General features: G+C 41.9%; 1 protein-coding gene across 1 annotated transcript in view; it reads right to left on the bottom strand.

Annotated features, from left to right (window-relative positions):
* LOC127428129 (interleukin-1 receptor accessory protein-like 1-B) overlaps positions 1–23,620 on the bottom strand; it is a 456,537-nt gene that overhangs the window by 190,553 nt on the left and 242,364 nt on the right. Inside the window, exon 5 of the mRNA XM_051676232.1 lies at positions 19,280–19,354. Coding sequence (XP_051532192.1) covers positions 19,280–19,354 — 75 coding nt within the window. The remainder of the gene's footprint in view (positions 1–19,279; positions 19,355–23,620) is intronic.

Here is a 23,620-nt window from a genome sequence, read left to right as displayed (position 1 = left end):
CGTGGAAACGTAGAGCCGAGGTAATGTCGAGGGATCGGAGGGCCAAGGTGGAGTCCAGGGCTCAGAGGGCCTAGGCGGAGTCGGAGGGTCGGAAGTTCCCCTTGTCTGAGATATCACAGGGGGGAGATGGTTGAGCTGGTGACTTGAGGGGAACCGGCTGATCAGGAGGAGGAGGAGGAAGAGTAATCAGTGTGGGCACAAGGGCAGGAACCAACTCCAGGTCTAATAGCTCAGTGAGATCTGGCTCTGGGATGGACGAGGCTTGCAACGCTGGCTCTGGGACGGACGAGGCTTGCAACTCTGGTTCATTGGCCATGGCAGGTGTGGGCATTGGCTCGTGGACCAGAGGCGAGCCTGTGACATGGCATGGAGCAGACTAAAGCTGTGACATGACATGGAGCAGACTCAGGCATGGCTGTGACATGGCATGGAGCAGACTCAGGCGAGGCTGTGACATGGCATGGAGCAGACTCAGGTGTGGCTGTGGCATGGCATGGAGAAGACACAGGCGTGGCTGTGACATGGCATGGACCAGGCTGAGGCGTGGCTGTGACATGGCGTGGAGTAGACTCAGATGTGGCCGTGACATGGTATGGAGCAGACTCAGGATCCGGGGCAGAAGGTGGCGCAAGATCTGCGACCATGACATGGCACTCTGGCTCGGCGACCATGACGTGGGACCCTGGCTCGGTGACCATGACGTGGGACCCTGGCTCGGCGACCATGACGTGGGACCCTGGCTCAGCAACCATAACGTGGGACCCTGGCTCGGCAACCATGACGTGGGACCCTGGCTCGGTGACCGTGACGTGGGACCCTGGCTTGGCGACCATGACGGGGAACCCTGGCTCGGCGACCATGATGGGGTACCCTGGATCGGCGACCTTGACGGGTGACCCTGGCTCGGCAACCGTGATGGTGGACAGCTCTGATATGGCAGTCACTGTAGGAGTGTAAAGTTCCTCATCACCCACTCCTACAGTGAAAGATGAACCGCTCAGTTGCAGGGCTAAATCCATGTACTGAGCCAGACTGAGGGTAATCCGACCACCAGGCATCATGGAGGAGACCGGCTCATTTAGCCCAAAATGGAAAAATCTTTGAAGGCAATCTTATTGAAATCCACCTCGCTGACCAGAGCGCAGAAGTCCCTGGCATAACCGCATGAGGCAAACTGCTGGGTTCATGTTGTGGTCAGGTATTCTGTAACGTTGCTAGCAGGCTGAAGACAGGAACAGACGATGATGATAAAGAGTAAGAACCCAAGTGCAGTGTTTATTTACATGAAGAGTGATATATCTAAAAAATGTGCATCCAAAACCAAACAAACATAAACGACATGACTTGACGACTTGATTTGAACAAAATTACACCAAAACAATACCTGACAAAAGACAATGGCACACATGAGGGCTTAAATACGTGGACAAGGGTAACATGACAACCAATCAACAGACAGAACTGTAAACAAGATAACAAGACCAAAAAACTTTAACCAATGAAAAGACAAGACTGCTAGCAAGAACTCAAACAATGAACCAATGAAAACAAGGCACATGAACAGGGGAAACACATGACAAGATCACACAAGGGAACAGGAAATCACATGACATGAACCAGGAACAGGAACTAAACTTTCAAAATAAAAGACATGAACACAAAACATGAACAAAAACACATTTAAACGTGACATACTCATATTTCATCTATGTACTCTACACTATCAGTACCTGACAGACAATGAGAAAAAGATCACATCACCACAGATAATGACCTTCAGAATTTTTATTTATTTATTGATTTATTTATTTATTTTATTTAAACACGTTCAGCATAAGTAAGAAAATATAAACATGCAACTGGTCGAATATAAAATCTTGCACGGAACCCATATCACACAATATAAGATGTTCAAATGGGTCTAGCAACCTCAGAAAGGTGCTAAAGGTACAAATAAACCCCCCCATCTGAATATACAACTCCTATACTGCTGTCTCTAGTCATCGCCAAGAAAATAATCTTGATCAACTGTAAAAACAAAGACAAAACCTCGATCATGCAATGATCACTAAAGGAACACATCACTAAGGAAAGACAAGAAGCTGCATTTAAAAAACAATTATTTTGGCCTTAGATCTTGAGGCGACTTGATTGATGCATTAATGCACTTAATATGTATGTAGAAATTTGTATAAACACCTGAATGTTAAAACACCAACTCATGTATAAAACTATTATCACTACAATGCTTTCTATTATTACTATTATTATTATTAATAATAATAATAATAATATTTTTAATGTACATTTTATGTAACTATTATGGCTGATCATCTGTTCGGGGATCTGCCCTTGGCGCTCGGTGTGGCGTGTTGCTCACTGTGGGTCGGTGAGTGTTAGTGGCCTTTTATGTGGCTGTGTGTGGGTCCCTCAATTGCCCTGAATGCCAGACCGGGTCTTGACATTATATAACAACTGTAGAGAAGCACTCAAATAGTTCTTCACATGTTCTGAGTGTTAAAGCTGGATCTCAACATTGCGTAGCCTCTGATGGAAGGCACTAATATGTGCAGAGAATGCTGGAAAACAGGGATATTATAGTGCTCATTGGAGCAGAGGGCAGGCTTCACGGCTCGGGCCAGGGGCGGTCCTTGATCGTTTGGGGGTGGCGTGCCTTGTTGGGGGTTCAGAGGTCTGTGTGCCTTTGGTCTGGATTGATTGGGTTGATTTAGATGTTGTTTTGTCTAATGGGATGTACATGGACATCTGTCTATTAGATGCATCATTAAAAAAGGTGAATTATTATTATTATTATTTTAATTATTGATTTATTTTCTAATAACATGTCCATCATACCACACAATTCATCTCAAAGGAACCCCATTTATAAATCATATATACCCCAAAACATTGATCCAATTACCACACACCCTTAAACAAATTCAAAGACTGAAATCAACCCACATACTGTTTTCACTTTCCGTACTGTATATACAGTATGTTACACGGTATGCATTTTTCCTGTTATGAATTCCTTTTGTATGTATGTTTGACACTGCATTGCACTTTCTAAGCTTATGTATGTATTCCCCCTGTTGTACCCCTCTTTATGTAATTCCTGATATGTGCCCCTTTTTGTTTGTTGCATGAATCATCTTTTATGTACATTTCTATGTATGTTCTGTTGCAATAAAAAAATAAAAGAAATAAACTCTGTATTAGTGGTTCACACATCTAGAGATAGACATGGATGTTATCAGAGGGTCTCTGGAGGACTCAGCTCAGTATAGAGTCTCACAGCGACACCTCGGGCTGTGTTCAGTGTTGTGTGTGTGTGTATGCCGCTGCAGGCCAAACGCTGCCTGAATGTTGCGTGAACGTTGTCTGAATCATTCTGACAAGCTCCTGGCCTGCAGCCTGTACGACAGCTACTGGCAGAGTCATTGACACGGATGATTATGACAGTGATATGTGTCACTCTGTAAGTGATAGTGTGGATAGTTAGTGTGAATCTCTCCAGACAGTTGAGCCACTCAAAGACAGCACATGAAATCTTGTTTATGCAGTGAATTCATGATAGCCACACAAAAATGTTTCTTCCGGATTTAAAGAACTAGTTAAAGATAGACATCTAACAGTACACAAAAAATCAATGTGTGACTGTGTAATTTTTTTCTGTAAATATTGTAGAGCACAAGTTTCTACAGTAATTGACTGCTGATTCTCAAGCTATAATATATATATATATATATATATATATATATATATATATATATACATCACACACACACACACACACACACACACACACACACACACACACACACAACACTGAACACAGCCTGAGGTGTCGCCGTGAGACTACTGAGCTGATTCCCCCAGAGACCCTCTGATAACATTCATGTCTATGTCTAGATGTGTGAACCACTAATACAGAGTTTATTTTATTTTTTTATTACAACAGAACATAAATAGAGAGTACATATTATATATATATATATATATATAATTTAAATGGGTTCATTCATATCCAACTATTCTTTTGATATATAGCTCGCTGTGTTACTGACAAAAACTACACTGAAGCTATTTAAGTGGGTGAATATGTTTTAAAAAATAGTTATAATTTCTATGTGCAATTGCAGCAGTATTTATCTGGAACAAAAATGAGAATTAGTGTGATAGCAACTTAGTAAATTTAATAATTATAACTAATAACACTGGAAAAATAAATTTCTTTAACTTTGAAAACAGTGCTGAACTTCAACATTTCACAATTTCACAGACAGTTTTTTGTGATATTACATATCAACATCTAATTGTCTGTTGCTCTCAGAAATCTCATTAATGAATGAGATGTTACACAACATAACGAGTCTATTGAAAAGTCTCATTTACAGCTCCAATAATCTCACTGATGTCTCGTCTTGCTTTTAAATGTACTTAAGTATAAAGAGTAAAAAGTACTGGTCTATTAAAGGGATAGTTACCGCAAAAATGAAAATTCTCTCATCATTTACTCACCCTCATGCCATCCCAGATGTGTATGGCTCTCTTTTCTTCTGCAGAACACAAATTAAGATTTTTAGAAGAATATCTCACCTCTGTAGGTCCAAACAATGCAAGTGAATGGTGACCAGAACTCAGAAGGTCCGAAAAAGCACAAAAAGGCAGAATAAAAGTAATCCATATGACTCCAGTGGTTTAATCCAAGTCTTCAGAAATGATATGATAGATGTGGGTGAGAAACAGATCAATATTTAAGTTTACTATAAATCTCCACTTTCACTTTCTTTTGTTTTTGGTGATTCACAGTATTTGTGCATATCGCCACCTTCTGGGCAGGGAGGAGAATTTATAGTACACAAGGACTTAAATATTGATCTGTTTCTCACCCACATCTATCATATCACTTCAGAAGACATGGATTAAACCACTGGAGTCGTATGGATTACTTTTATGCTGCCTTTATGTGCTTTTTGGACCTTAAAAGTTCTGGTCACCATTCACTTGTACTGTATGGACCTACAGAGCTGAAATATTCTTCTATAAATCTTCATTTGTGTTCTGCAGAAGAAAGAAAGTCATACACATCTGGGATGGCATGAGAACGAGTAAATGATGAGATAATTCTCATTTGTGGGTGATCTGTCCCTTTAAGGCTTTTGTTTATTTATTTGCAATTCGATAAGCTGTATCCTCCTGCTCATATACATTTAAAGAGAGAGTGGTCTAATTTCACAGGCACACAGATAGTTTAGAACTTTTTATTAAGAAAAATTGCCATACACAATAACACTGTGTGTGTGTGTGTGTGTGTGTGTGTGTGTGTGTGTGTGTGTGTGTCTGTGTGTGTGTGTGTGTGTGTGTGGTGGGCAGGTTTAAGTGGTTTATGAGGGCTTTTTTTTAGGTTACAAACTGGTAATTACAAGGGTATTATGCTATAAATGTGGTTTATGAGGACATTTCTAGTGTCCCCATAATTCAAATCGCTTAAAAAAAAACATACTAAACGATGTTTTTTATTATGTATTTTTTTATGTAAAAATGCAAAAAGGTTTCTGTGAGTGTTAGGTTTGAGCGTTGCACCATTAAACTTAGGTAGGACGTAAGCTTACGTATGAACTAAATATTTATGGAAGACTCTGACCAGGAGTAACTGATGGAACAAGTTACTCACTGGACCAGTGAGCTCAGGTTTTGCATGACAGGCATCAATCATTTCGACATACAGTATGATGTTGACATTTACACTTGTTTAAATTTATGAAAGATAAAAAAACGTACTTTTAAGCGGCTCTTCAGCATGAAACCGATCTAACGGTGCAGTTTTCATGGTGCGTCGCCCGGTGTCAAGTTTCAACACATTCAAAATATATATAGAATATTAAAATGAATAAAAATGTATATTTTTCCAGTCTGTTGTATTAGTATTTATTTATCACCCCTTATTTATTTTAGATACAATTCCTATATATTGTTATTTACACAGGGCAAATAGCCTATAGCCTAGGCTACTATTTATCAAATCTACTTTTATTACGTATCGCATTTTAATGGGGATATAATTTATTACAGCTGACAGTTACGTGAACAATTAAGGTTTGAACATCAACCGTAACAAGATCAAATTGAAGTTCATAGCTTTTTAACACTTGTGTACAAATTTGAAGGCTGTTTATTGGATCAATACAGGTAAACGTCATATTATGCGACTACGCATCACTTTACGGAGAGTTTACAACCTACTAGTAAAGTCTTGCCTTAAGAAAAGGTGGTGCAAACAAATCAAGCACTGACTTATTTACAAACTAACTAATAGTTACTAAGCCCTTAGTGTGAACTTTACGTCCTAACTTACGTGAGACATTACACACAGCTGGTGCAACCCTACCCTGAATCGTTGTAATGACCGAAGACGCTAAACAGATGAGATTGTAGGTTGCAATACTACTAGACATATCTGGTTTCATGCTTTAGCCTTGCTATTCATTTTAGGATTTGATAATTCCTAACACAGAGATTAGTATATTTTCTTTGACATATAAAGAGAAATAGGCCTAATAAACTGTTCTTGGCTCTTTATATAGCTCTCTCTATATATCCTATATTACCCTAAAACCTCATTTGCATTGGCCAAAGTGCCTTTATAAGATTACTGCTAGCAAGGAAGTACATTCGTGGCAGTTTTATTAATATAATATAAAAAATTACTAACATTGATGTGTTTCAAGTTTGATGGCGAGTTCTTGAAAGCCGATACCATCATCATGTATTTTGCTAGGCAGGCACAGAAGACATTTAAAAATGGCTTTTGGCACTAAAATGCATTGGGCAACCCTATATCTGAACGGTAACCCTCGTTCTGCGGAAACTCTGGTGAGACCGCATTTGTTGCTGGGTTACGGCATCTATCTCGGCCGAACACTTCCCGCTCTGATCCTGAGCCTGCGAGGATGCCAGTGTGTGCACACATGGAGAATAGAAGCCGGCTTCCCGAGAAGAGGTGCGCTCTGCGTTTATTTGGCAGTGGTGACGAGGCTAAACACACAATCAGGTGTGCCTCATTTCACCGCTGCCCAAACGAGGCTTATTAATTATGTGCCTCTTCTCTGTTCTGCCCACTCCCGGTGTGAGCCTGGCTGAAGGATGGCCCTCAGAGGTGGGGTGACGAAGATGAGAGGGAGGGGCAGGTCATTCCGCCACATAATTTTAACAGGTCCTGAACTGCAGGTATTAAAGGCCCCAGTGATTCTTCTGTCCGAGGTATGACATTATTTGAGGATCACACACAAAGGTAATTGGAATAAGACACATGACTATGCTGCGGATGTGATATTTTATAGCAACAAAGTTTCCTCAAAAGATGACACATTTCCAGCACAATAAAGAAAAGACATTTCCATAAAAGAGCGCGAGTCAGCAGAACAGTGAATAAGAGTTTAGAGAGAGAGAGAGAGAGAGAGAGAGAGAGAGAGAGAGAGAGAGAGCAGCATAAGTATGGAGCGGACACATGCTCGATCAGGACACTGGCTGTGATTGTGTGTATTAGTGGCTGAATTCTGAGCTGTCCGACTCTATTCATGATCACTGAAGTGAAGCCATGCACACAGACACACAAAGTGAGTTATGAGCGCTTCCTTACTCCTGGATCCACCTTCACAGCTCTATCAAACACTTACAATTAGGGCTGCACGATTTGAACATGAAAAAAAAAAAAATATTCACATTGTACCTGTCCATTGTGTACTTGTTTTTGTCCACTTTGTCATACGGTGTCAGCTCACTATTCATCATCATTATTTTTTGGAACCCAGTCAACTTGAATATTATATTATTGCAATATTATAATTATATATTGATTATTATTATTATTATGCAATTGTAATTTATTGTGTTATAAAATCTTAACATGCATGGAGCTATGTGACCCAGTTTAAACAAACAGTTCTAAACCATTGAGCTTTTATTTTGCTGAACAACTGCAGGAAGAGTTTCTGTGTGTAGCTGAATTCACATTTACAACAGCTGTATAACACATTCTTTATTTTAACATCTCCTCTGTCCACAAATACCCAGTGCCATCAGGTGTATTACTTGTATTTCTACATTAACTTGTAGCAGCCAAACATATTTGGAATTATGCAAAAGTGTAATCAAAGTCAATCTGGAGCGCTTTAAATATAATGTTGTTGTGTCAATGGTACTTACTGCTTCTGAATGGAATGAAATTCTGACCACACAGACTCTAAACATTTTAAATTTATCCACTTTTTAAGCATGCAAATAAAATAGTGATGTCAATCAATTTCAATCAAATTAATTACGAGATGTTGATTAATTAATCATCAAATTAATTGCATGTATCTATATTTGCTGAAATGGCCCCCAAATAAAGAAAATTCAATTTATAAATAAAAATGAATATAATAAACTACAATAATAAATCTGACAATTCAAAGAAATTACATTATTGAAGCGAAAAGTAACAGATTGACTAGGACATATAAAAAGTGGCTTTAGAAGTCAATGTATTTGTTTATTTTCCATTTCTATATCATTGAACAGTCCACAGCAATCCATTGTACAATCAATTCTGTGAGGTTAACTTTAGGGTTGTTCTCACAGGACATGTTCTTTCTTTCAGTTCAGGTGCGTCTCACTGTGGTTGTGTCACATTTCACTGATTTGCATTGTCTCTAGCTATAAACTCTGCATTGTTAGGGCATCTCGATACTCCTGTCTGGCGGTTTGTTGTCTGTACAGTTAGAGCGGATCTTACTGCCCCCCGCTGATGAAGACTCGCAACAACATGGAGGTGGCACGTCATGCTTAAATTAGCACAGGTGGTAGGAAAATGCCTTTTTATGGTGGCATGATTATTTGTGTTTTTTTTTTTTTTTTTTTTTTTTTCTTCTGCAGCCTCAAAAAATAAACTGTGGTTGGTCATTTTCACATGTCAGTCAGATGACCCCTCCTGTCTAAGTGGGCGGTTGTTGTTGAAAAATCTGACACATGAAAAATGATATAATTTTAATGTTACTTACTGGATACCACTATTCAAAAAGAAAATGTTCACTCTGGAACAACTGAAAGGGATTTTGTTTCTGTTTTCTATTACGTTCTGCAGACAAAATAAATAAATAATAATTGTTTTCATTTCTTAAACTGTTTCTAATCTCTGTCCTTAAAAAATAGCGATGCACCAACAATAGTTCATGTCCATTTTATAACCCCACCACTAATGACATGCTGCTGAGCTCAGTACATGCTCATCTCATTCTCAGCTTTGAGAGTCTGTTTGTCTCTCGACAAGAGATTCACATGAACACTGTGTCACGGAGCCGCTGAAAGTGGATTTGAATCGACTCGTGTGGACTGGAACAGATCAAGAGGAGATCTGATTCTGAATCCTGCAGTAATCATTACTGTATGTTATAGGATTTCAGAAAAATGAAAAGTACAAATCAACAGCTCATCCATTTTAGAGGTACGCTTTTATCATTTCAATCAATACAAATAGACTCTGTGGATCCTGTAACAACAGACAGACTGAACGCTGGTCAGAGGAGATTCAGTCTGTAATTTGCTCTCAACTGATCAGCAAAATCCAATTACAAATGCTGAACAAGATTTCACCGTATACCATTTACACCATAGTCATCATTTTTTTTTCTCTCTCTCTTTTTATTTTCATACAACAGCAGTGAATGGTGAATTCAGTGAATTCTACCTAAAATCTCATTTTGTGCTCTATGGGTTAAGCGAAAACGGTCATACATGTTTGGAACGACATGACGGTGAGCAAATGATAACAGAACGTAAAATTTTCAATCAACTATCCTTTTTTTTTTTTTTCAGGTTAGCAGATACTGAGAATTATGTACAATCCCAGTATATAAATATATAAGAATATATAAAAAGAAAGTAAATAAATATAATTGATAAAAAATAAATAAAAATAAATGAAAAAATAAAAAACTGTTGTGAATATGTAACCACTTTTAAGTCTCATTTACCTCAAGTGCACATAATAATATTTACTTTGATTGCCTCCAAAACTTTTTTTTAGCCTTCCTGTTGTGCCCAGGAGAATTTCCCTGAAGATACATTTTTTTTAGGAAAAACTCTCAAGGCTGGCATGTTTTGTACTTGTCAGATAATATTTCGTTTAGATATTATGTGAATAGAGATGCAGGGTTTGTTTCTTCCCTCATATTTCCCTGATATGCAGTATACTTGATGATGTCTCGATTCAGTCAATATTTTCAGTTAAATATAATACAGAAAGCGTCTGATGAAGAGGGTGTTTTATTCTGTACAGCACGCACAGAGAGCGAGAGAGAGAGAGAGAGAATAATGACTGTAGAAAGCACATCGATATGAAGACAAAGACAAATCCAACACATTTCTAGCCAGTTTTTAAATCCCGGCCGGACGCTTTTTTATCGGGTACGAAAAAGAGGACATGTCTGTGAAAAAGTGGACATTTGGACACCCTAAATTTCACAATGAAATATTATTTATTTTGCTGTGGTGCTGTGGACTGACGTGGAGTCGGAGCACGCCAGTGAAGAGTGCTTAGTTAATAGTTTTAGTTATTAGCGCAGTTAAAGCCTACAGATATTGATGCATGGTGGACAGTCATTTACAGAGTTGAGTGATTCATCTCCCCCTCACAGATACTTAGCAGACTGATCTGCATGTTGAGTGGAGTAATTATACCTGATACCTGATATTTTATTGAGAACAGCAGACCCATTGGAAGTAGCATGACTTACATAGCAATAAGTTTACACATACAGTATTTGAAAATGAAATCATTTTATTTCAGTTGGACAGGCAAAATAAGTGACTTAGCTGAACAGCGTATCAAACATAGAAACGGAGAGGCCGTCACCTGAACACACATCACATCAGCGTTTAACAAATGAAATAAATAAATACATATGAATATGCATCTATTTAAATCAGTTATCTGTACCACTTTTTTCACAATACAAGTTGTTTCAAAGCAACTTAAAAGAAAAACATGCTGTAATGTTTTAAAGCCTCCGATGAGCAAACTGACTGTGGCAGGGGGAAAAATACTGTTTAGTTAGTTGAGAGAAAGCAGTCCTCCTCTTGACATCACAATCAATGTACATATGCCACATATTATCTGACTGCATAACAATATTGCAATACTGGTCATATATTCATTGAAAATGATTTCACATGTTAGTAATTCAATGATTAAATGATAAAGTTATATATGTAGAGCCAGTTAATAGTAAAATGTCACTGCGGTGACATTTACCAAAGCACCAGTGCTCGACTTCAGCGCACTGCAAACATACAGACCGCTGAAAACACAAGGAATCAACCCTAGCACTGAAATCTAGAGTTGTTCCACAGTCATTATTATTACTAGTATTAGTATTAGTATCGTTATTATTATTATTATTATTATCATTATTATTGTTGTTGTTGTTATTCCATTAGTAGTTTGACTTCCTGAAGACTGTAAACACTGTCACTTTGTGGCACTATAAAAACTAAATTTTAAGAGAACCAACCAGCCTGAAAAGAACTATAAAAAATGTCTAGTTCTGATTACAGACTGAAAATAAAACAGAAAAATATAGAGCTGTTTCCTTAATGGGGAGAGACTGTCCTAAACAGTTAGGGTACAATTCAGCTAAACTAGACTAGACAATCATATTTTATGTATTATATGTAAAATATGCCACATGTAAAATATGACAACTATTCTATTGTAAATACAGATCCAAAAGTCTGAGACCACACTGAAAATGCACAATGACTCGAAATGTAAACCTGGAAATAGACATTTTTGTAATATGAAATATTGAAAACAAATAATAATAATTTCATATTCTGTTATTTCTAGGTGACAAATTAAATGTATACAAACCATGTGGTCATGTGAACTCTATACAGACGCTGAAATCATAGAAACATTCAAATCATGCTGGAGAACGTGATAATCAAGTTCTGTTCATGCTGTCAATAAAATACCAAATACCAAGACAGTCTGAAATTCATGTTCACTTCATAATTCAACTTTTAAATCAAATTGTTTGCTGATAAAACAATTTATAAAATAAACTTTTTTACTTCCGATAAATGAATGTTTTACAACCAAATCCACCCTCAGTACATGAATCTCTTGTGGTTTAACACTTTAAACTCTTTTGGTGTAAAAGTACTGTTGTCTTAAGGCCTGTCATGTGACAGAAGTTGATCCATAAAACACAAAACAAGTCCAACTGATCTACTGGTGACCCACTTGCCAAAAGGATTCTGGTGGAGTTGCTGACAGTTGCGCTCACACATTGTGCTTCATTCAGATGGAGACGAGAGGCTGGTGCTGCTGCCATTGAGTCACGGTCTGATGTCACATCTCATAGACTTGACTGAATGTCAGGAGTCACGAGTGACACAAAATGCATGAGGTGCTTGTTAAGAATGACACGGGCAGAAGCGAGCGCCAGGGTTATTAGACCAGAAGTAAGAAAAGACACTCGCGGTGGACAAAAGAACAGAATAAAGATCTGCTGGACACCAGTGTTGGGCTCAATGGAGAACTTAAAAGCAAAAGTGGGATTTGTGTACATGAGAGCAAGTGTGCATTAATATATTACCTAACCATAACCCATTAGTCCATGCTGCTGGTAAATTAAACGAATTCCATATAATTATTAATAGAACATTTTACATTTCACCTGCTGATCGCAACTCACACACTTCATTCATCAGGTCTTAGTGGTGGTATAGCAACAAAAGCCTTCAGAAAACAACACATTTTTAGACATAAACCACCTTTAATGAAAAAAAGAGTTCACGCTTGTTTGTGTTCCCTATCTGTCACTCACTCAACGTTGTGTCGATGTAGTGACACTAGGGGTCACTCTTGGGAGCCCGAGACACATCTGGTCTTTGATAAAAGGCCAATGAAAATTGGATAGTGGTATTTGCATGCCACTCCCCCGGACATACGGGTACAAAAGGAGCTGGTATGCAACCACTCATTCAGATTTTCTCTTCAGAGTCGAACGGTCATGCTCATTGAGCTGAATTCTTACTGTTCATTCACCTCTAATGGATCTGACGGCGCATTTCAGCGGCTTCTCCCTCCTCTGCACTGGTGCACTGCAGAGAACGCCCCTGGGCGCTTCGGCAGAAAAAAGAGAGTATATTTTCTGAAAGAGTTTATTTCTCTAAAAGAGTATATTTCTCTAAAAGAGCGGCACACACGGAACGTCTTTTTAAAGATGTGTCTTTTTAAAGATGCCTTTCCGATTGTGTGCTATTCCTGGTTGCGGTCGTTACCTCTCAACTTCAGATGGTCATTATCGCTGTCTTTCATGTCTGGGCGCGACCCACATGCAGGCAGCGTTCGTGGATGGTTCATGTTCTCACTGCGAGAACATGACCATGGCAACATTGCGGTCGCGGCTTGCTTTCATAAGAAGCAGCGGCTCCCCGCCTCTGTCCTTTTACCTACGGGTTTGAGGCCAGCGCGGCTAGCACTGGGGGTGATTTGGGGACCCCAATGGGATCGCCTCCGCCGGGTATCCCCCCGCGGACCTCCCATTCCCCAGCATTCTCATCTGCCTCAATCGGGCTTCCGGATGAGTCCGCCGGCTCGTCCCATGGCGAGTCTGGCCTCTTGTTCGGAGCCCGTGAAGCTGATGAGCTCTCGAGCGCAGCATCGGAGAGCGGGCTTGCCCAGTCAGACACAGAAGCCTCAGCTGGGCTCCCCCCTTCGGGGACGATTGCCCAGTCACAGGCTGATGCAGTGATGACGGACATGCTTTCCCGGGCGGCCGTGAGCGTCAGGCTAGAGTGGAGCCCTCCAATCTCCCCCGAACCCTCGCAGCTCGATGATTGGTTCCTGGGCTCGCGGCACCGCTCAAAGCAGCCACGCCCCGCTCCAGTGCCTTTCTACCCGGAAGTGCACGAGGAGCTGACAAAATCGTGGGGGGCACCTTTTACTGCCTGGTCCTGATTCCTCAGTTCCCCCGCCCTCACTACCCCCAGGGTCTATACGGCAATTCCCCCAGTGGATAAGGCACTCGCAGTGCACCTATGCCCGCAGAGCGCTATCACCTGGCGCGGACGCCCAAAGCTCCCATCCAAGCCCTGTAGGTTCACATCGTCCCTGACGGCTAAAGCCTACAGCACTGCTGGACAAGCCGCCTCTGCCCTGCACGCCATGGCTCTCCTGCAGGTCCACCAAGCCAAGGCATTAAAAGAACTGCACGAGGGTAGTTCCGCCCCAGATCTGATGCAGGAACTGCGCTCGGCGACCGACCTCACTATCCAAGCGACGAAGGTCATGGCGTGGTCTTTCGGGCAGACGATGTCCACATTAGTGGTCCAGGAGCGCCACCTTTGGCTCAACCTGGTCGAGATGGTTGAGGCCGACAAGACACAGTTCCTTGCTGCCTCCATTTCCCAGGCTGGCCTATTCGGCGACACCGTCGAGGACTTTGCCCAGCAGTTCTCGACGGTGAAGCAGCAGATGAAGGCTATCTGGCATATCCTGCCCTGGCGCGGCTCAAGATCCCGCACCCTGTCTGCTCGTCGCCAAGGGCGTCCCCCTGCAGTGACTTCACCGGCTCTGCCGCAGCCCGCCCCTTCGGCCCGGCCCCGGCGTGGAGTCCACCGCAGGAAGCAGATGCCACCCGTCTCACAGTCGGATGCTAAGAACCCATGAAGGTCATCAAAGTGCCCCTGAGAGGGGCGACCCAGGGTCGAAGAAACCCACTCAACTGGAGCTGTAGGAAGACCACTCCATCCCCCGGTGGAGGGCCGGGTGGATTTTTTGTTGCCTTTTTGTTTGATTTCACCGCATGCCCAAGTGGCTGCGATTCCCAACAGTTCAGCAAAAGAGCAGTTTCCTCCTTCCCTGGGTCACATACTCAGTGTGCATGGTCGTCGTCACGACCACCATCCACGGGTTTTTCCTTGCAGGATTGGTGCTCCAGTGGCGGTCTCCCCTCCTCTGCATGCCAAGCTGTGGCACATGTCCGCCCCCGATGTGACAGTCTCCACAGGTCACGAGGACAGGCCTCTTCCTCCCCCATCCCAGGCTGTTCCGGGGTTGGTCACAAGGAGCCAGGTAAGTGCTTCGATGTCCCTAGACTCAGCACGGCCACGACATGGTGTGGCACCTCGAGCTCCGCCCCGCCGCGAGGCCCCACCTGCCGGTACGTCCGATGACATTGTCCCTTTGGTCCCCCTTGCGCGGAACTTGGATGCGTGGCATGCACTTTCCAATCCGTCGCGATGGCTGGTCCGGACCGTCTGACTCGGCTACGTGATTCAGTTCGCCAGGCGTCCGCCCAGGTTCAGCGGTATCCACTTCACCTTGGTGAAGGACGGAAACGCTGCTACCTTGCGTGCAGAGATCGCTACCCTCCTACCGAAGGGTGCGATAGAACCTGTCCCTCTGGCCGAGATGAAGAAGGGGTTTTACAGCCTCTACTTCATCATACCGAAAAAAGGCGGTGGGTTGCGGCCAATCTTGGTCCTGCGAGTACTGAACCGGGCTTTAAACAGACTCCCGTTCAAGATGCTGACGCAAAAGCGCATTCTGGCGAGCATCCGGCATCAAGATAGGTTTGCGGTGGTAGACCTGAAGGACACGTACTTCCATGTCTCGATTATACCTCGACACAGACCCTTCCTGCGGTTTGCATTCGAGGGTCAGGCGTATCAGTACAAGCCTGTCCTTGTCTCCTCGCATCTTCACGAAAGTCACAGAGGCAGCCCTTGCCCCGTTAACGGAAGTGGGCATTCGCATTCTCAACTATCTCGATGATTGGCTAGTCCTAGCTTACTCTCGGGACATGTTGTGTGCACACAGGGACTTGGTGCTCTCAAACCTCCTGCCACAACGCTGAACTACCCGCTGAAATGGCCGGACCTTGTCTCGGCTCCTCAGCATAAAACCTGAATGAGTGGTTGCATACCAGCTCCTTTTATACCCGTATGTCCGGGGGAGTGACATGCAAATTTTCATTGGCCTTTTATCAAAGACCCAAGGTGTCTCGGGCTCCCAAGAGTGACCCCTAGTGTCACTACATCGACACAACGTCTCATTCCCTCCATCAGGGAACGGAGGTTACGCAAGTAACCAGGATATTTTACCCTCATAAACTGCTTTTCCTAATACAAAACCCTCAAATCACATCAAGCCAAAAAAGATCACACAAAACCTTCTGCCACTTTCATTAAGAGAAAAACAACTCAACCCGACCAACCACAAACAACTTTTTACCACAAACATCCAATGCAGGAATAATCACTCCTGTAGAGACATGCTTAAAGGCTTGAACCTTAAACCGGCTCAAACTGACCACACCTGATCATCACACGAAAACCACCAACAGCAGCCGATATTTTGAAGAGTCTCTGCAGGAACAGATGTAGATGACTTTACATCAAAACACTTCACTTTCCACGAATGGTCAAAACTAAAGTTTTATATCCAAATCAAAATGAGTAAGACAAAATATTACAGAAGAAAAGAACACAGAATGGGTTAGACTTATTTGTTTGGCGTGGACAAACCTGTCATCAATTACCATAGAAAACTGCTGAAAAATTACAGCTTAAAAAACCAAAGCTGGTTTGCTGGTCTTTAGCTAATTTAAGTTGGTAAGCTGGTCTCCTGGCCTGGACAATCATGTTTAATTAGATAAGTTGGCTGGCCAAGTCCCAAAACCCTTCTAAAAGCAGCAAAGAGACCAGGCTGGGAGACCAGCTAATGGGGCTCGCATACCGGACACATCTGTTGGATGACATGGAGCATTCTAACATTCAGAACAACTGTTTGCAATGAAGGTACGCACACTGCCACCAGCTATGACTCCAGAGGCTCGCATATTTTCCATTATATTTGACCCAAATCATAATCAATGGAAATAGATTATTTACTCTAGCGTTGTTCATTCTTAAAGGGAAAAAACTTGGTAACTTTTGTGGGTACTGTCCGCTACCTGAACCGCATCGACGTGCCCTGTGTTTGATACCTGTGCTGTGTCCTAGCCGCGACGTGTCACCAGGTCAGCATCAATGGCTATTTTCATGGCAAGATCAAGGTAAGTAAAACAAGACATACAATAGAATTCAGTACTATATTACAACAATAACAACAATAACAACAACAACAAAAAAAAAACTATTAAATTTGACATTTGATACAAATTCTAAAATGTTTCCTGGTGAGACATTTTGGAATACTCCCCATTCTCGAGATGACTGACAGGTGATGTTTGTATTAAAAAGGTGATTGGCTCATTTACCTGTAAGGCGGAACTTCCTTTTATACATCCGGCATGTAGTTTTTTCAATATATAGTAGGGCTGTGAATAGCTTTTTTTTTTTTTTTTTTTTACTAATTAATCACAACTTTTTCTATGATTAATCGCAATTAATCGCAATTAAATTATGGTAAATGATATATTACAACAAACATTAAAAAATCATCATAAATCTATTTTCTTTATACTTTGTCTCAAAGAACTTGAAATAAATTGGTTAAGTACCTTTTTTTTAATTTTTTTTTTTTTAGAAAAGTTAATTAAACTAATTTTCCCAATGCACTCTAAGCCCTCATGGTGGCGTAGTAACTTGCCTCAATCCGGGTGGCGGAGGATGAATCTCAGTTGTCTCCACATCTGAGACTGTCAATCCACGCATCTTATCACGTGATTTGTTGAGCGCATTACCGCGGAGACGTAGCGCATGTGGAGGCTTCACGCTATTCTCCGCGGCATCCAAGCACAACTCACCACGCGCCCCACCGAGAGCGAGAACCACATTATAGCGACCACGAGGAGGTTACCCCATTTGACTCTACCCTCCCTAGCAACCGCGCCAATTTGGTTGCTTAGGAGACCTGGCTGGAGTCACTCAGCATGCCTTGAATTCAAACTCGCGACTCCAGGGGTGGTAGTCAGCATCTTTACTTGGTGAGCTACCCATGCCCCCCATTTTTACAGGTATTAATCTTTTATACAAGTATATGTATACATGCCATAAAATCAGTGGACATGTTGTAATTTCAATTTGGGCTAAATCTTCTGCTGTTTTCTAGTTGCCATTTTTTAATTATAGGATCAAATGGACAAGTTTCTCTTGCCAATAAAGTTTGATATGAATTGAATCTAAGTGTACGTTGCCAATGCATTATTAGACACTATACATACAGATATAAAACATATTGACTGCTGAAGTTTAATTTGATGAAATTTAAAATTTCAAAACTATTATTTTCTCTGACTATCATTCAGTCTCTGCAATGTCTGCAGTTTGCTGAACGACCAGGTCCTTCAGTCTCTATCGTACAAATGCTGGGTCTCTCTCGGGCGGTTTCGTTTTTGAAACGGGTTCAGATGACCGTTTTTGTGCAATGCGAAGAGATACAGCATTTTGCCCGTATCACACGCCCACTTACGGATGAAGAATCTTCATTCTCCTTACAGTAAATCCAGTCATGTGTTTATTATGCCCGGGACATGTGTCGCACACAATGAATAAGTATGCACTGCTTCACACAATCAGTTTCTGTGCGAGGATGTGCAGTTGAATCGAGCGTGAAAATTTATATGCCAATGGTAGCCACAGAAAGTGGGGAAAAACATTAGTGAAGTTTCACCTATTGTACAAAAGTGCCTCGGTTTGTTCCAAACCTGCAACTCGGGACACCTTTCTCCTATCACATTTAAGTTTTTTTGAAAGGAAAAAAAAAAAAAAAAAAAGGATATTGCCTTAGCTGCATTTTTTTTTTCTTTTTTTTTTTCACGTTAAAATATAAATAAAATAATTACTGAAATTAACATGTTAATTCTACCAGCCCTAGTACATAGTAAATAGTCTTTGGACTCTGAAATTGTGTTTGTAGTTTTAGTAGTTTCTTTTCACAAAGTCTCCAGTGATCTGTGCTGGTTAGTCTTTGTAAAAACGGTCATTCGTGTTCAGTCCAGTCACGTCTCTGATGCTCATTTAACTGTAAACGAGCGTGAAATGTGCCAAATAAAAGCGCTATTGTCTTACAAAGGTGCGACTGTGACACATTACACAGGTGATCAAACACAGTGCCATCATTTTAACACACACACACCTCTCAAATCATCAAATGATATTTCTACACATAGAGGAGCACAAGGTCGCATCACAATGGGGGGTTAATGCTGCATTAATGAGAGACTCAGATGGTTACAGAATAACAGCACATAATATGGTAATAAAGCAGCATTCTTACCTAACTGCAGCTCCATGATGCTGACCTTATTTTCAGATGGGTAAAGGATCTTCGGAGGTTTGTCAGTCAACGGTGCTGTACAAGGAAATAAACAAATAAAATCAGATCATCTGTTGTGTGTCAGAAGTGTCCATGTGACTCTGAGAGCAGCAGAGTAACACATGTCAAGAACATTTATCCAGTGTCAAATATTTCAACAAATTAGTCAAGACTGTCATTAATACTGCATGGCAGAATTTCATCTGTTCATTTTAATATTTGTGCACACATGTATTTATGATGTGTGTTTGCTTAAATAACATGTCAGCCAGAGGTTGCAAAGATGTCCTCCTCATCTATAGACTCTATTGCATCTATATGACATCTTAGAGTTTTGTAATGCAGTGCTTTTCTGTTTTTATATATTTCTGTTTTTAATTATCTTTTTTCTGTAATGCTGCTTTGCAACAATATGTACTGTAAAAAGCACTATACAAATAAACTGAATTACATTCTGTTGACTAAACCACTGAAGAGTGCTGAAGATACAAACCTGGCAAAATAAAATATGTCGGCCTTTCAAAGGGAACAGGCTTTTCCAAACCTTCAAGCTGTTGACTATCTGTTCACACAGCACATATCAACTAAACTCACTTTTAAAATGAGTCACTTCAGTTATAGAATGTGATGTCAGTCTTGTTTATAACCGAACAGTGTGTGATGGATTTTACTACATCTAAGGTGTGTTCCTCTTTGTTGCATGCCTAAGAATGGCACTTAACCATGGTAAAATCACTGTAATGCATGCCTTATTGCTTTAATAAAGCAGCAGTAACAGCAATATTATAAAAGATACCAATATTCAATATACTGTATAGTTAAATATTTGATTTATTTTTTTATTTTTTATTTTGTTTAAAAACAATTTTTCCACTAAGTAATATAGTTCATCAGTCTAACTCTAGTTAGATTACTATGCGCCACACCGGTCTCGCATTCCAGTGAGGAGTGGGGGGAGTATTTAACAGTTGCTTTCTCAGAAAGACCTGGAGACTGTGATCCATGCTCTTATTACATCACGATTGGATTATTGTAATTCTCTGTACATCGATCTGCCTCAAACTGCTGTTTCTCCTCTTCAGATTTTTCAAAATGCGGCAGCTGGACTTCTTACTGATACAAAAAAGAGGGATCATATTTCTCCCATTTTAGCATCCTTACACCGGCTTCCCATTAATTATAGAATTGATTTTAAAATGGCTGTCTATGTGTATAAGGCTCTATCTGGTCTCACACCTAAGTACATCAGTGAACTTTTGAATCCTTACTGTCCTCAAAGAGTGCTAAGATCGTATAATCAACTTCTCTTATCCTTCCCCCATTGTCACTGTAAGTCTAAGGGCGGTCGGGCTTTCTCCATTGCGGCTCCCAAACTTTGGAACAGCCTGCCCTTTCATGTTAGGTCTGCTTCTTCTTTAGCTATTTATAAATCTGCTCTCAAATCTTTTCTGTAATCTCTATCTTTGGACATTTCTTAACCATAGTGTTTTATGGTTTATTAACACTGATTGTATTCTGTTTATTGCTCTGTATTTTCTTTATACTGCTTGTAGCCAGCATTGCCAGCCTCGTCTGTCCCAGAGCCTGCGTTGCCAACTTCAGCCTCTCGGAGGAGGAGGAGGAGAAAGGCTTCCGTTTCCAAGTCTCTGCCCATGTACATGACCACAGAGGTTGTCTCCGAGTCTCTGTCCATGTACATGACCACGGAGGTTGTTTCCAAGTCTCTGCTCATGTGCACGACCACAGAGGTTGTACCCAAGTCTCTGTCAACACCCACGACCACAGAGGTCGTTCCCGAGTCTCAGTCCACTCCCACGACCACAGAGGTCATTCCCGAGTCTCTGTCTATGCCCACGACCACAGAGGTCGTTCCCAAGTCTCAGTCCATGCCCATGACCACAGAGGTCATTCCTGAGTCTCTGTCCATGCCCATGACCACAGAGGTCATTCCCGAGTCTCTGTCCATGCCCACGACCACAGAGGTCGCTCCCGAGACTCTGCTCATGTTCATGACCACTGAGGTAATTTCCCAGTCATCCTGGATTATTAGCCTCGAGCCTGCCACGGCTCCGCCTTCTACGGCTTCGCCCCTCGAGCCTCCCATGGCTCCGCCTTCCACGGCTTTGCCCCTCGAGCCTCCCACGGCTCCGCCTGCCATGGCTTTGTCCCCCGAGCCTACTACATCTCCGCCTTCCACGGCTCCGCCCACAGAGTCTTCTACGGCTCCAATCTCTAGTCTGTGTCTGCCTCCCAGGCCTCCTGACCCTATCTCAACCCTATGGTCGCCACCCAGGCCTCCTGATCCAGTCCCTACCCTGAGGTGGTCTTCTGGGTCTCCTGGCCGTCTGCCTGATATACTCTGGTCTCCTGGGTCTTCTGGTCGTCCACCTGATCTGCTCTGGTCTTTTGAGTCTCCTGGCCATCCGCCTGATCTGCTGTGGTCTTCTGGGTCTCCTGGCTGTCCACCTGATATAATCTGGTCTCCCGGGTCTTCTGGCCGTCCACCTGATCTGCTCTGGTCTTCTGGGTCTCCTGGCCATCTGCCTGATATACTCTGGTCTCCTGGGTCTTCTGGTCGTCCACCTGATCTGCTCTGGTCTTTTGAGTCTCCTGGCCATCCGCCTGATCTGCTGTGGTCTTCTGGGTCTCCTGGCTGTCCACCTGATATACTCTGGTCTCCCGGGTCTTCTGGCCGTCCACCTGATCTGCTCTGGTCTTCTGGGTCTCCTGGCCATCTGCCTGATATACTCTGGTCTCCTGGATCTTCTGGCCGTCCACCTGATCAGCTCTGGTCTTCTGAGTCTCCTGGCCGTCCGCCTGATCTGCACTGGTCTCCTTGGTTTCTCAGCCGTCCACCCGATCTGCTCTGGTCTCCCGTCCTTCTGCCTGTTCTGCTCTGGTATCCTTGGTCTCCGGCTCCATCTTGGCCCTGCCTCCCTGACCAGCCTTCCTTGGGCATCAGGAGCCGCCCATTAGAGGGGGGGTTCTCTCATGATTCACTGTTTTTGCCTTGTGTTTCTCCCCTGTCATCTGTTCCTCCCGGACTACACTTCCCATAATTCCCTGCCCTCATCACTGCCAGCTGTACTTGATTGTCCTCGCCTGTGTTTCATTTCTGTTCAGTCCTTGTCAGTTGTTATGTGTTTTGACCTCCTGTGTATGACCAGTGCCCATCATGAATGTTTCCTTTGTTCCTGTGTTTTCCCATTGTGGATGTTTCTTTTGTTCCTGTGTTTACTCCGTTATTTTGTACTTTGTTTACTTCATTTCATTAAACTCTTTTTAGTCGCACTTAGATCCAGCTCTCGTGACTTTCTTCCTAACGTTACGTCAAATGTTACAATATACAATAAAAAGGGATGATCACATGAATATTCACATGAATGCCATGCCACTAGTTTAATAGCAGGTTCCATTGTGACAACTAACCCCTAGTGGACAAAAGGTCAACAAGTGTTCAATGAACGTTATCTTTTTTTCCTGGGCTATAATATTGAAAATGTTGAATTTTGTAGCCAAGACATCAATGTATGTGGCTATTCAGATATATGACTTTAAAAATAAATCTACCACCTACTCTGATATACAAGTAAAAAGTGTGACAACTAGAACAGATCAAGCTAAGGAACATTTAGAATCTGTTCATGTGTTTAATAGACAATGTCTTGGCGCTCTGGAGATTGATATTTTGTTATTTATTTTTAATGTTTTGTAAGAATGCACAACTGCATTTTAGTATTCGAAAAACAGTAGCACAAGGAGTACTTTAAGGCCTCTGTGTAACTGCAACTGTATTACATATTCATAGGCATTTGTAATTTGACTTAAATAAATGAACTAGTACTTGTACTAATAAAGCTTGGTATTTTAATCCAGAAGAATTATGCCTGGGTGCTAACTTTTGTGTTGACACCCCTCATAGTCCTCATGCCACCCCTTGCCACCCCAAAAATTATTTTCTAGATCTGACCCATTTACAGCTGAGCTGTATAAACAGAAAACACTTTCTCTCATTAGTTCCGATTTCCTGAGAGTGATGTGTGGAGATTGTTTTATTTATTATTATTATTATTATTATTATTATTATTATTATTATTGTGTGGCTTTTCTCCCCTTTTTCTCCCAATTTGGAATGCCCAATTCCCAGTGTGCTTTTAAGTCCTCGTGGTCGCGTAGTGATTCGCCTCACTCCAGGTGGCGGAGGATGAATCCCAGTTGCCTCCGAGTCTGAGACCGTCAACCCATGCATCTTATCATGTGGCTTGTTGAGCGCGTTGCCATGGAGACAAAGCGTGTGTGGAA

This window comes from Myxocyprinus asiaticus, chromosome 37, assembly GCF_019703515.2.
Source record: "Myxocyprinus asiaticus isolate MX2 ecotype Aquarium Trade chromosome 37, UBuf_Myxa_2, whole genome shotgun sequence".
NCBI classification, from domain to species: domain Eukaryota; kingdom Metazoa; phylum Chordata; class Actinopteri; order Cypriniformes; family Catostomidae; genus Myxocyprinus; species Myxocyprinus asiaticus.
The sequence above is the reverse complement of the archived record's forward strand: the minus strand, read 5'-3'. Positions and strand labels throughout refer to the sequence as shown.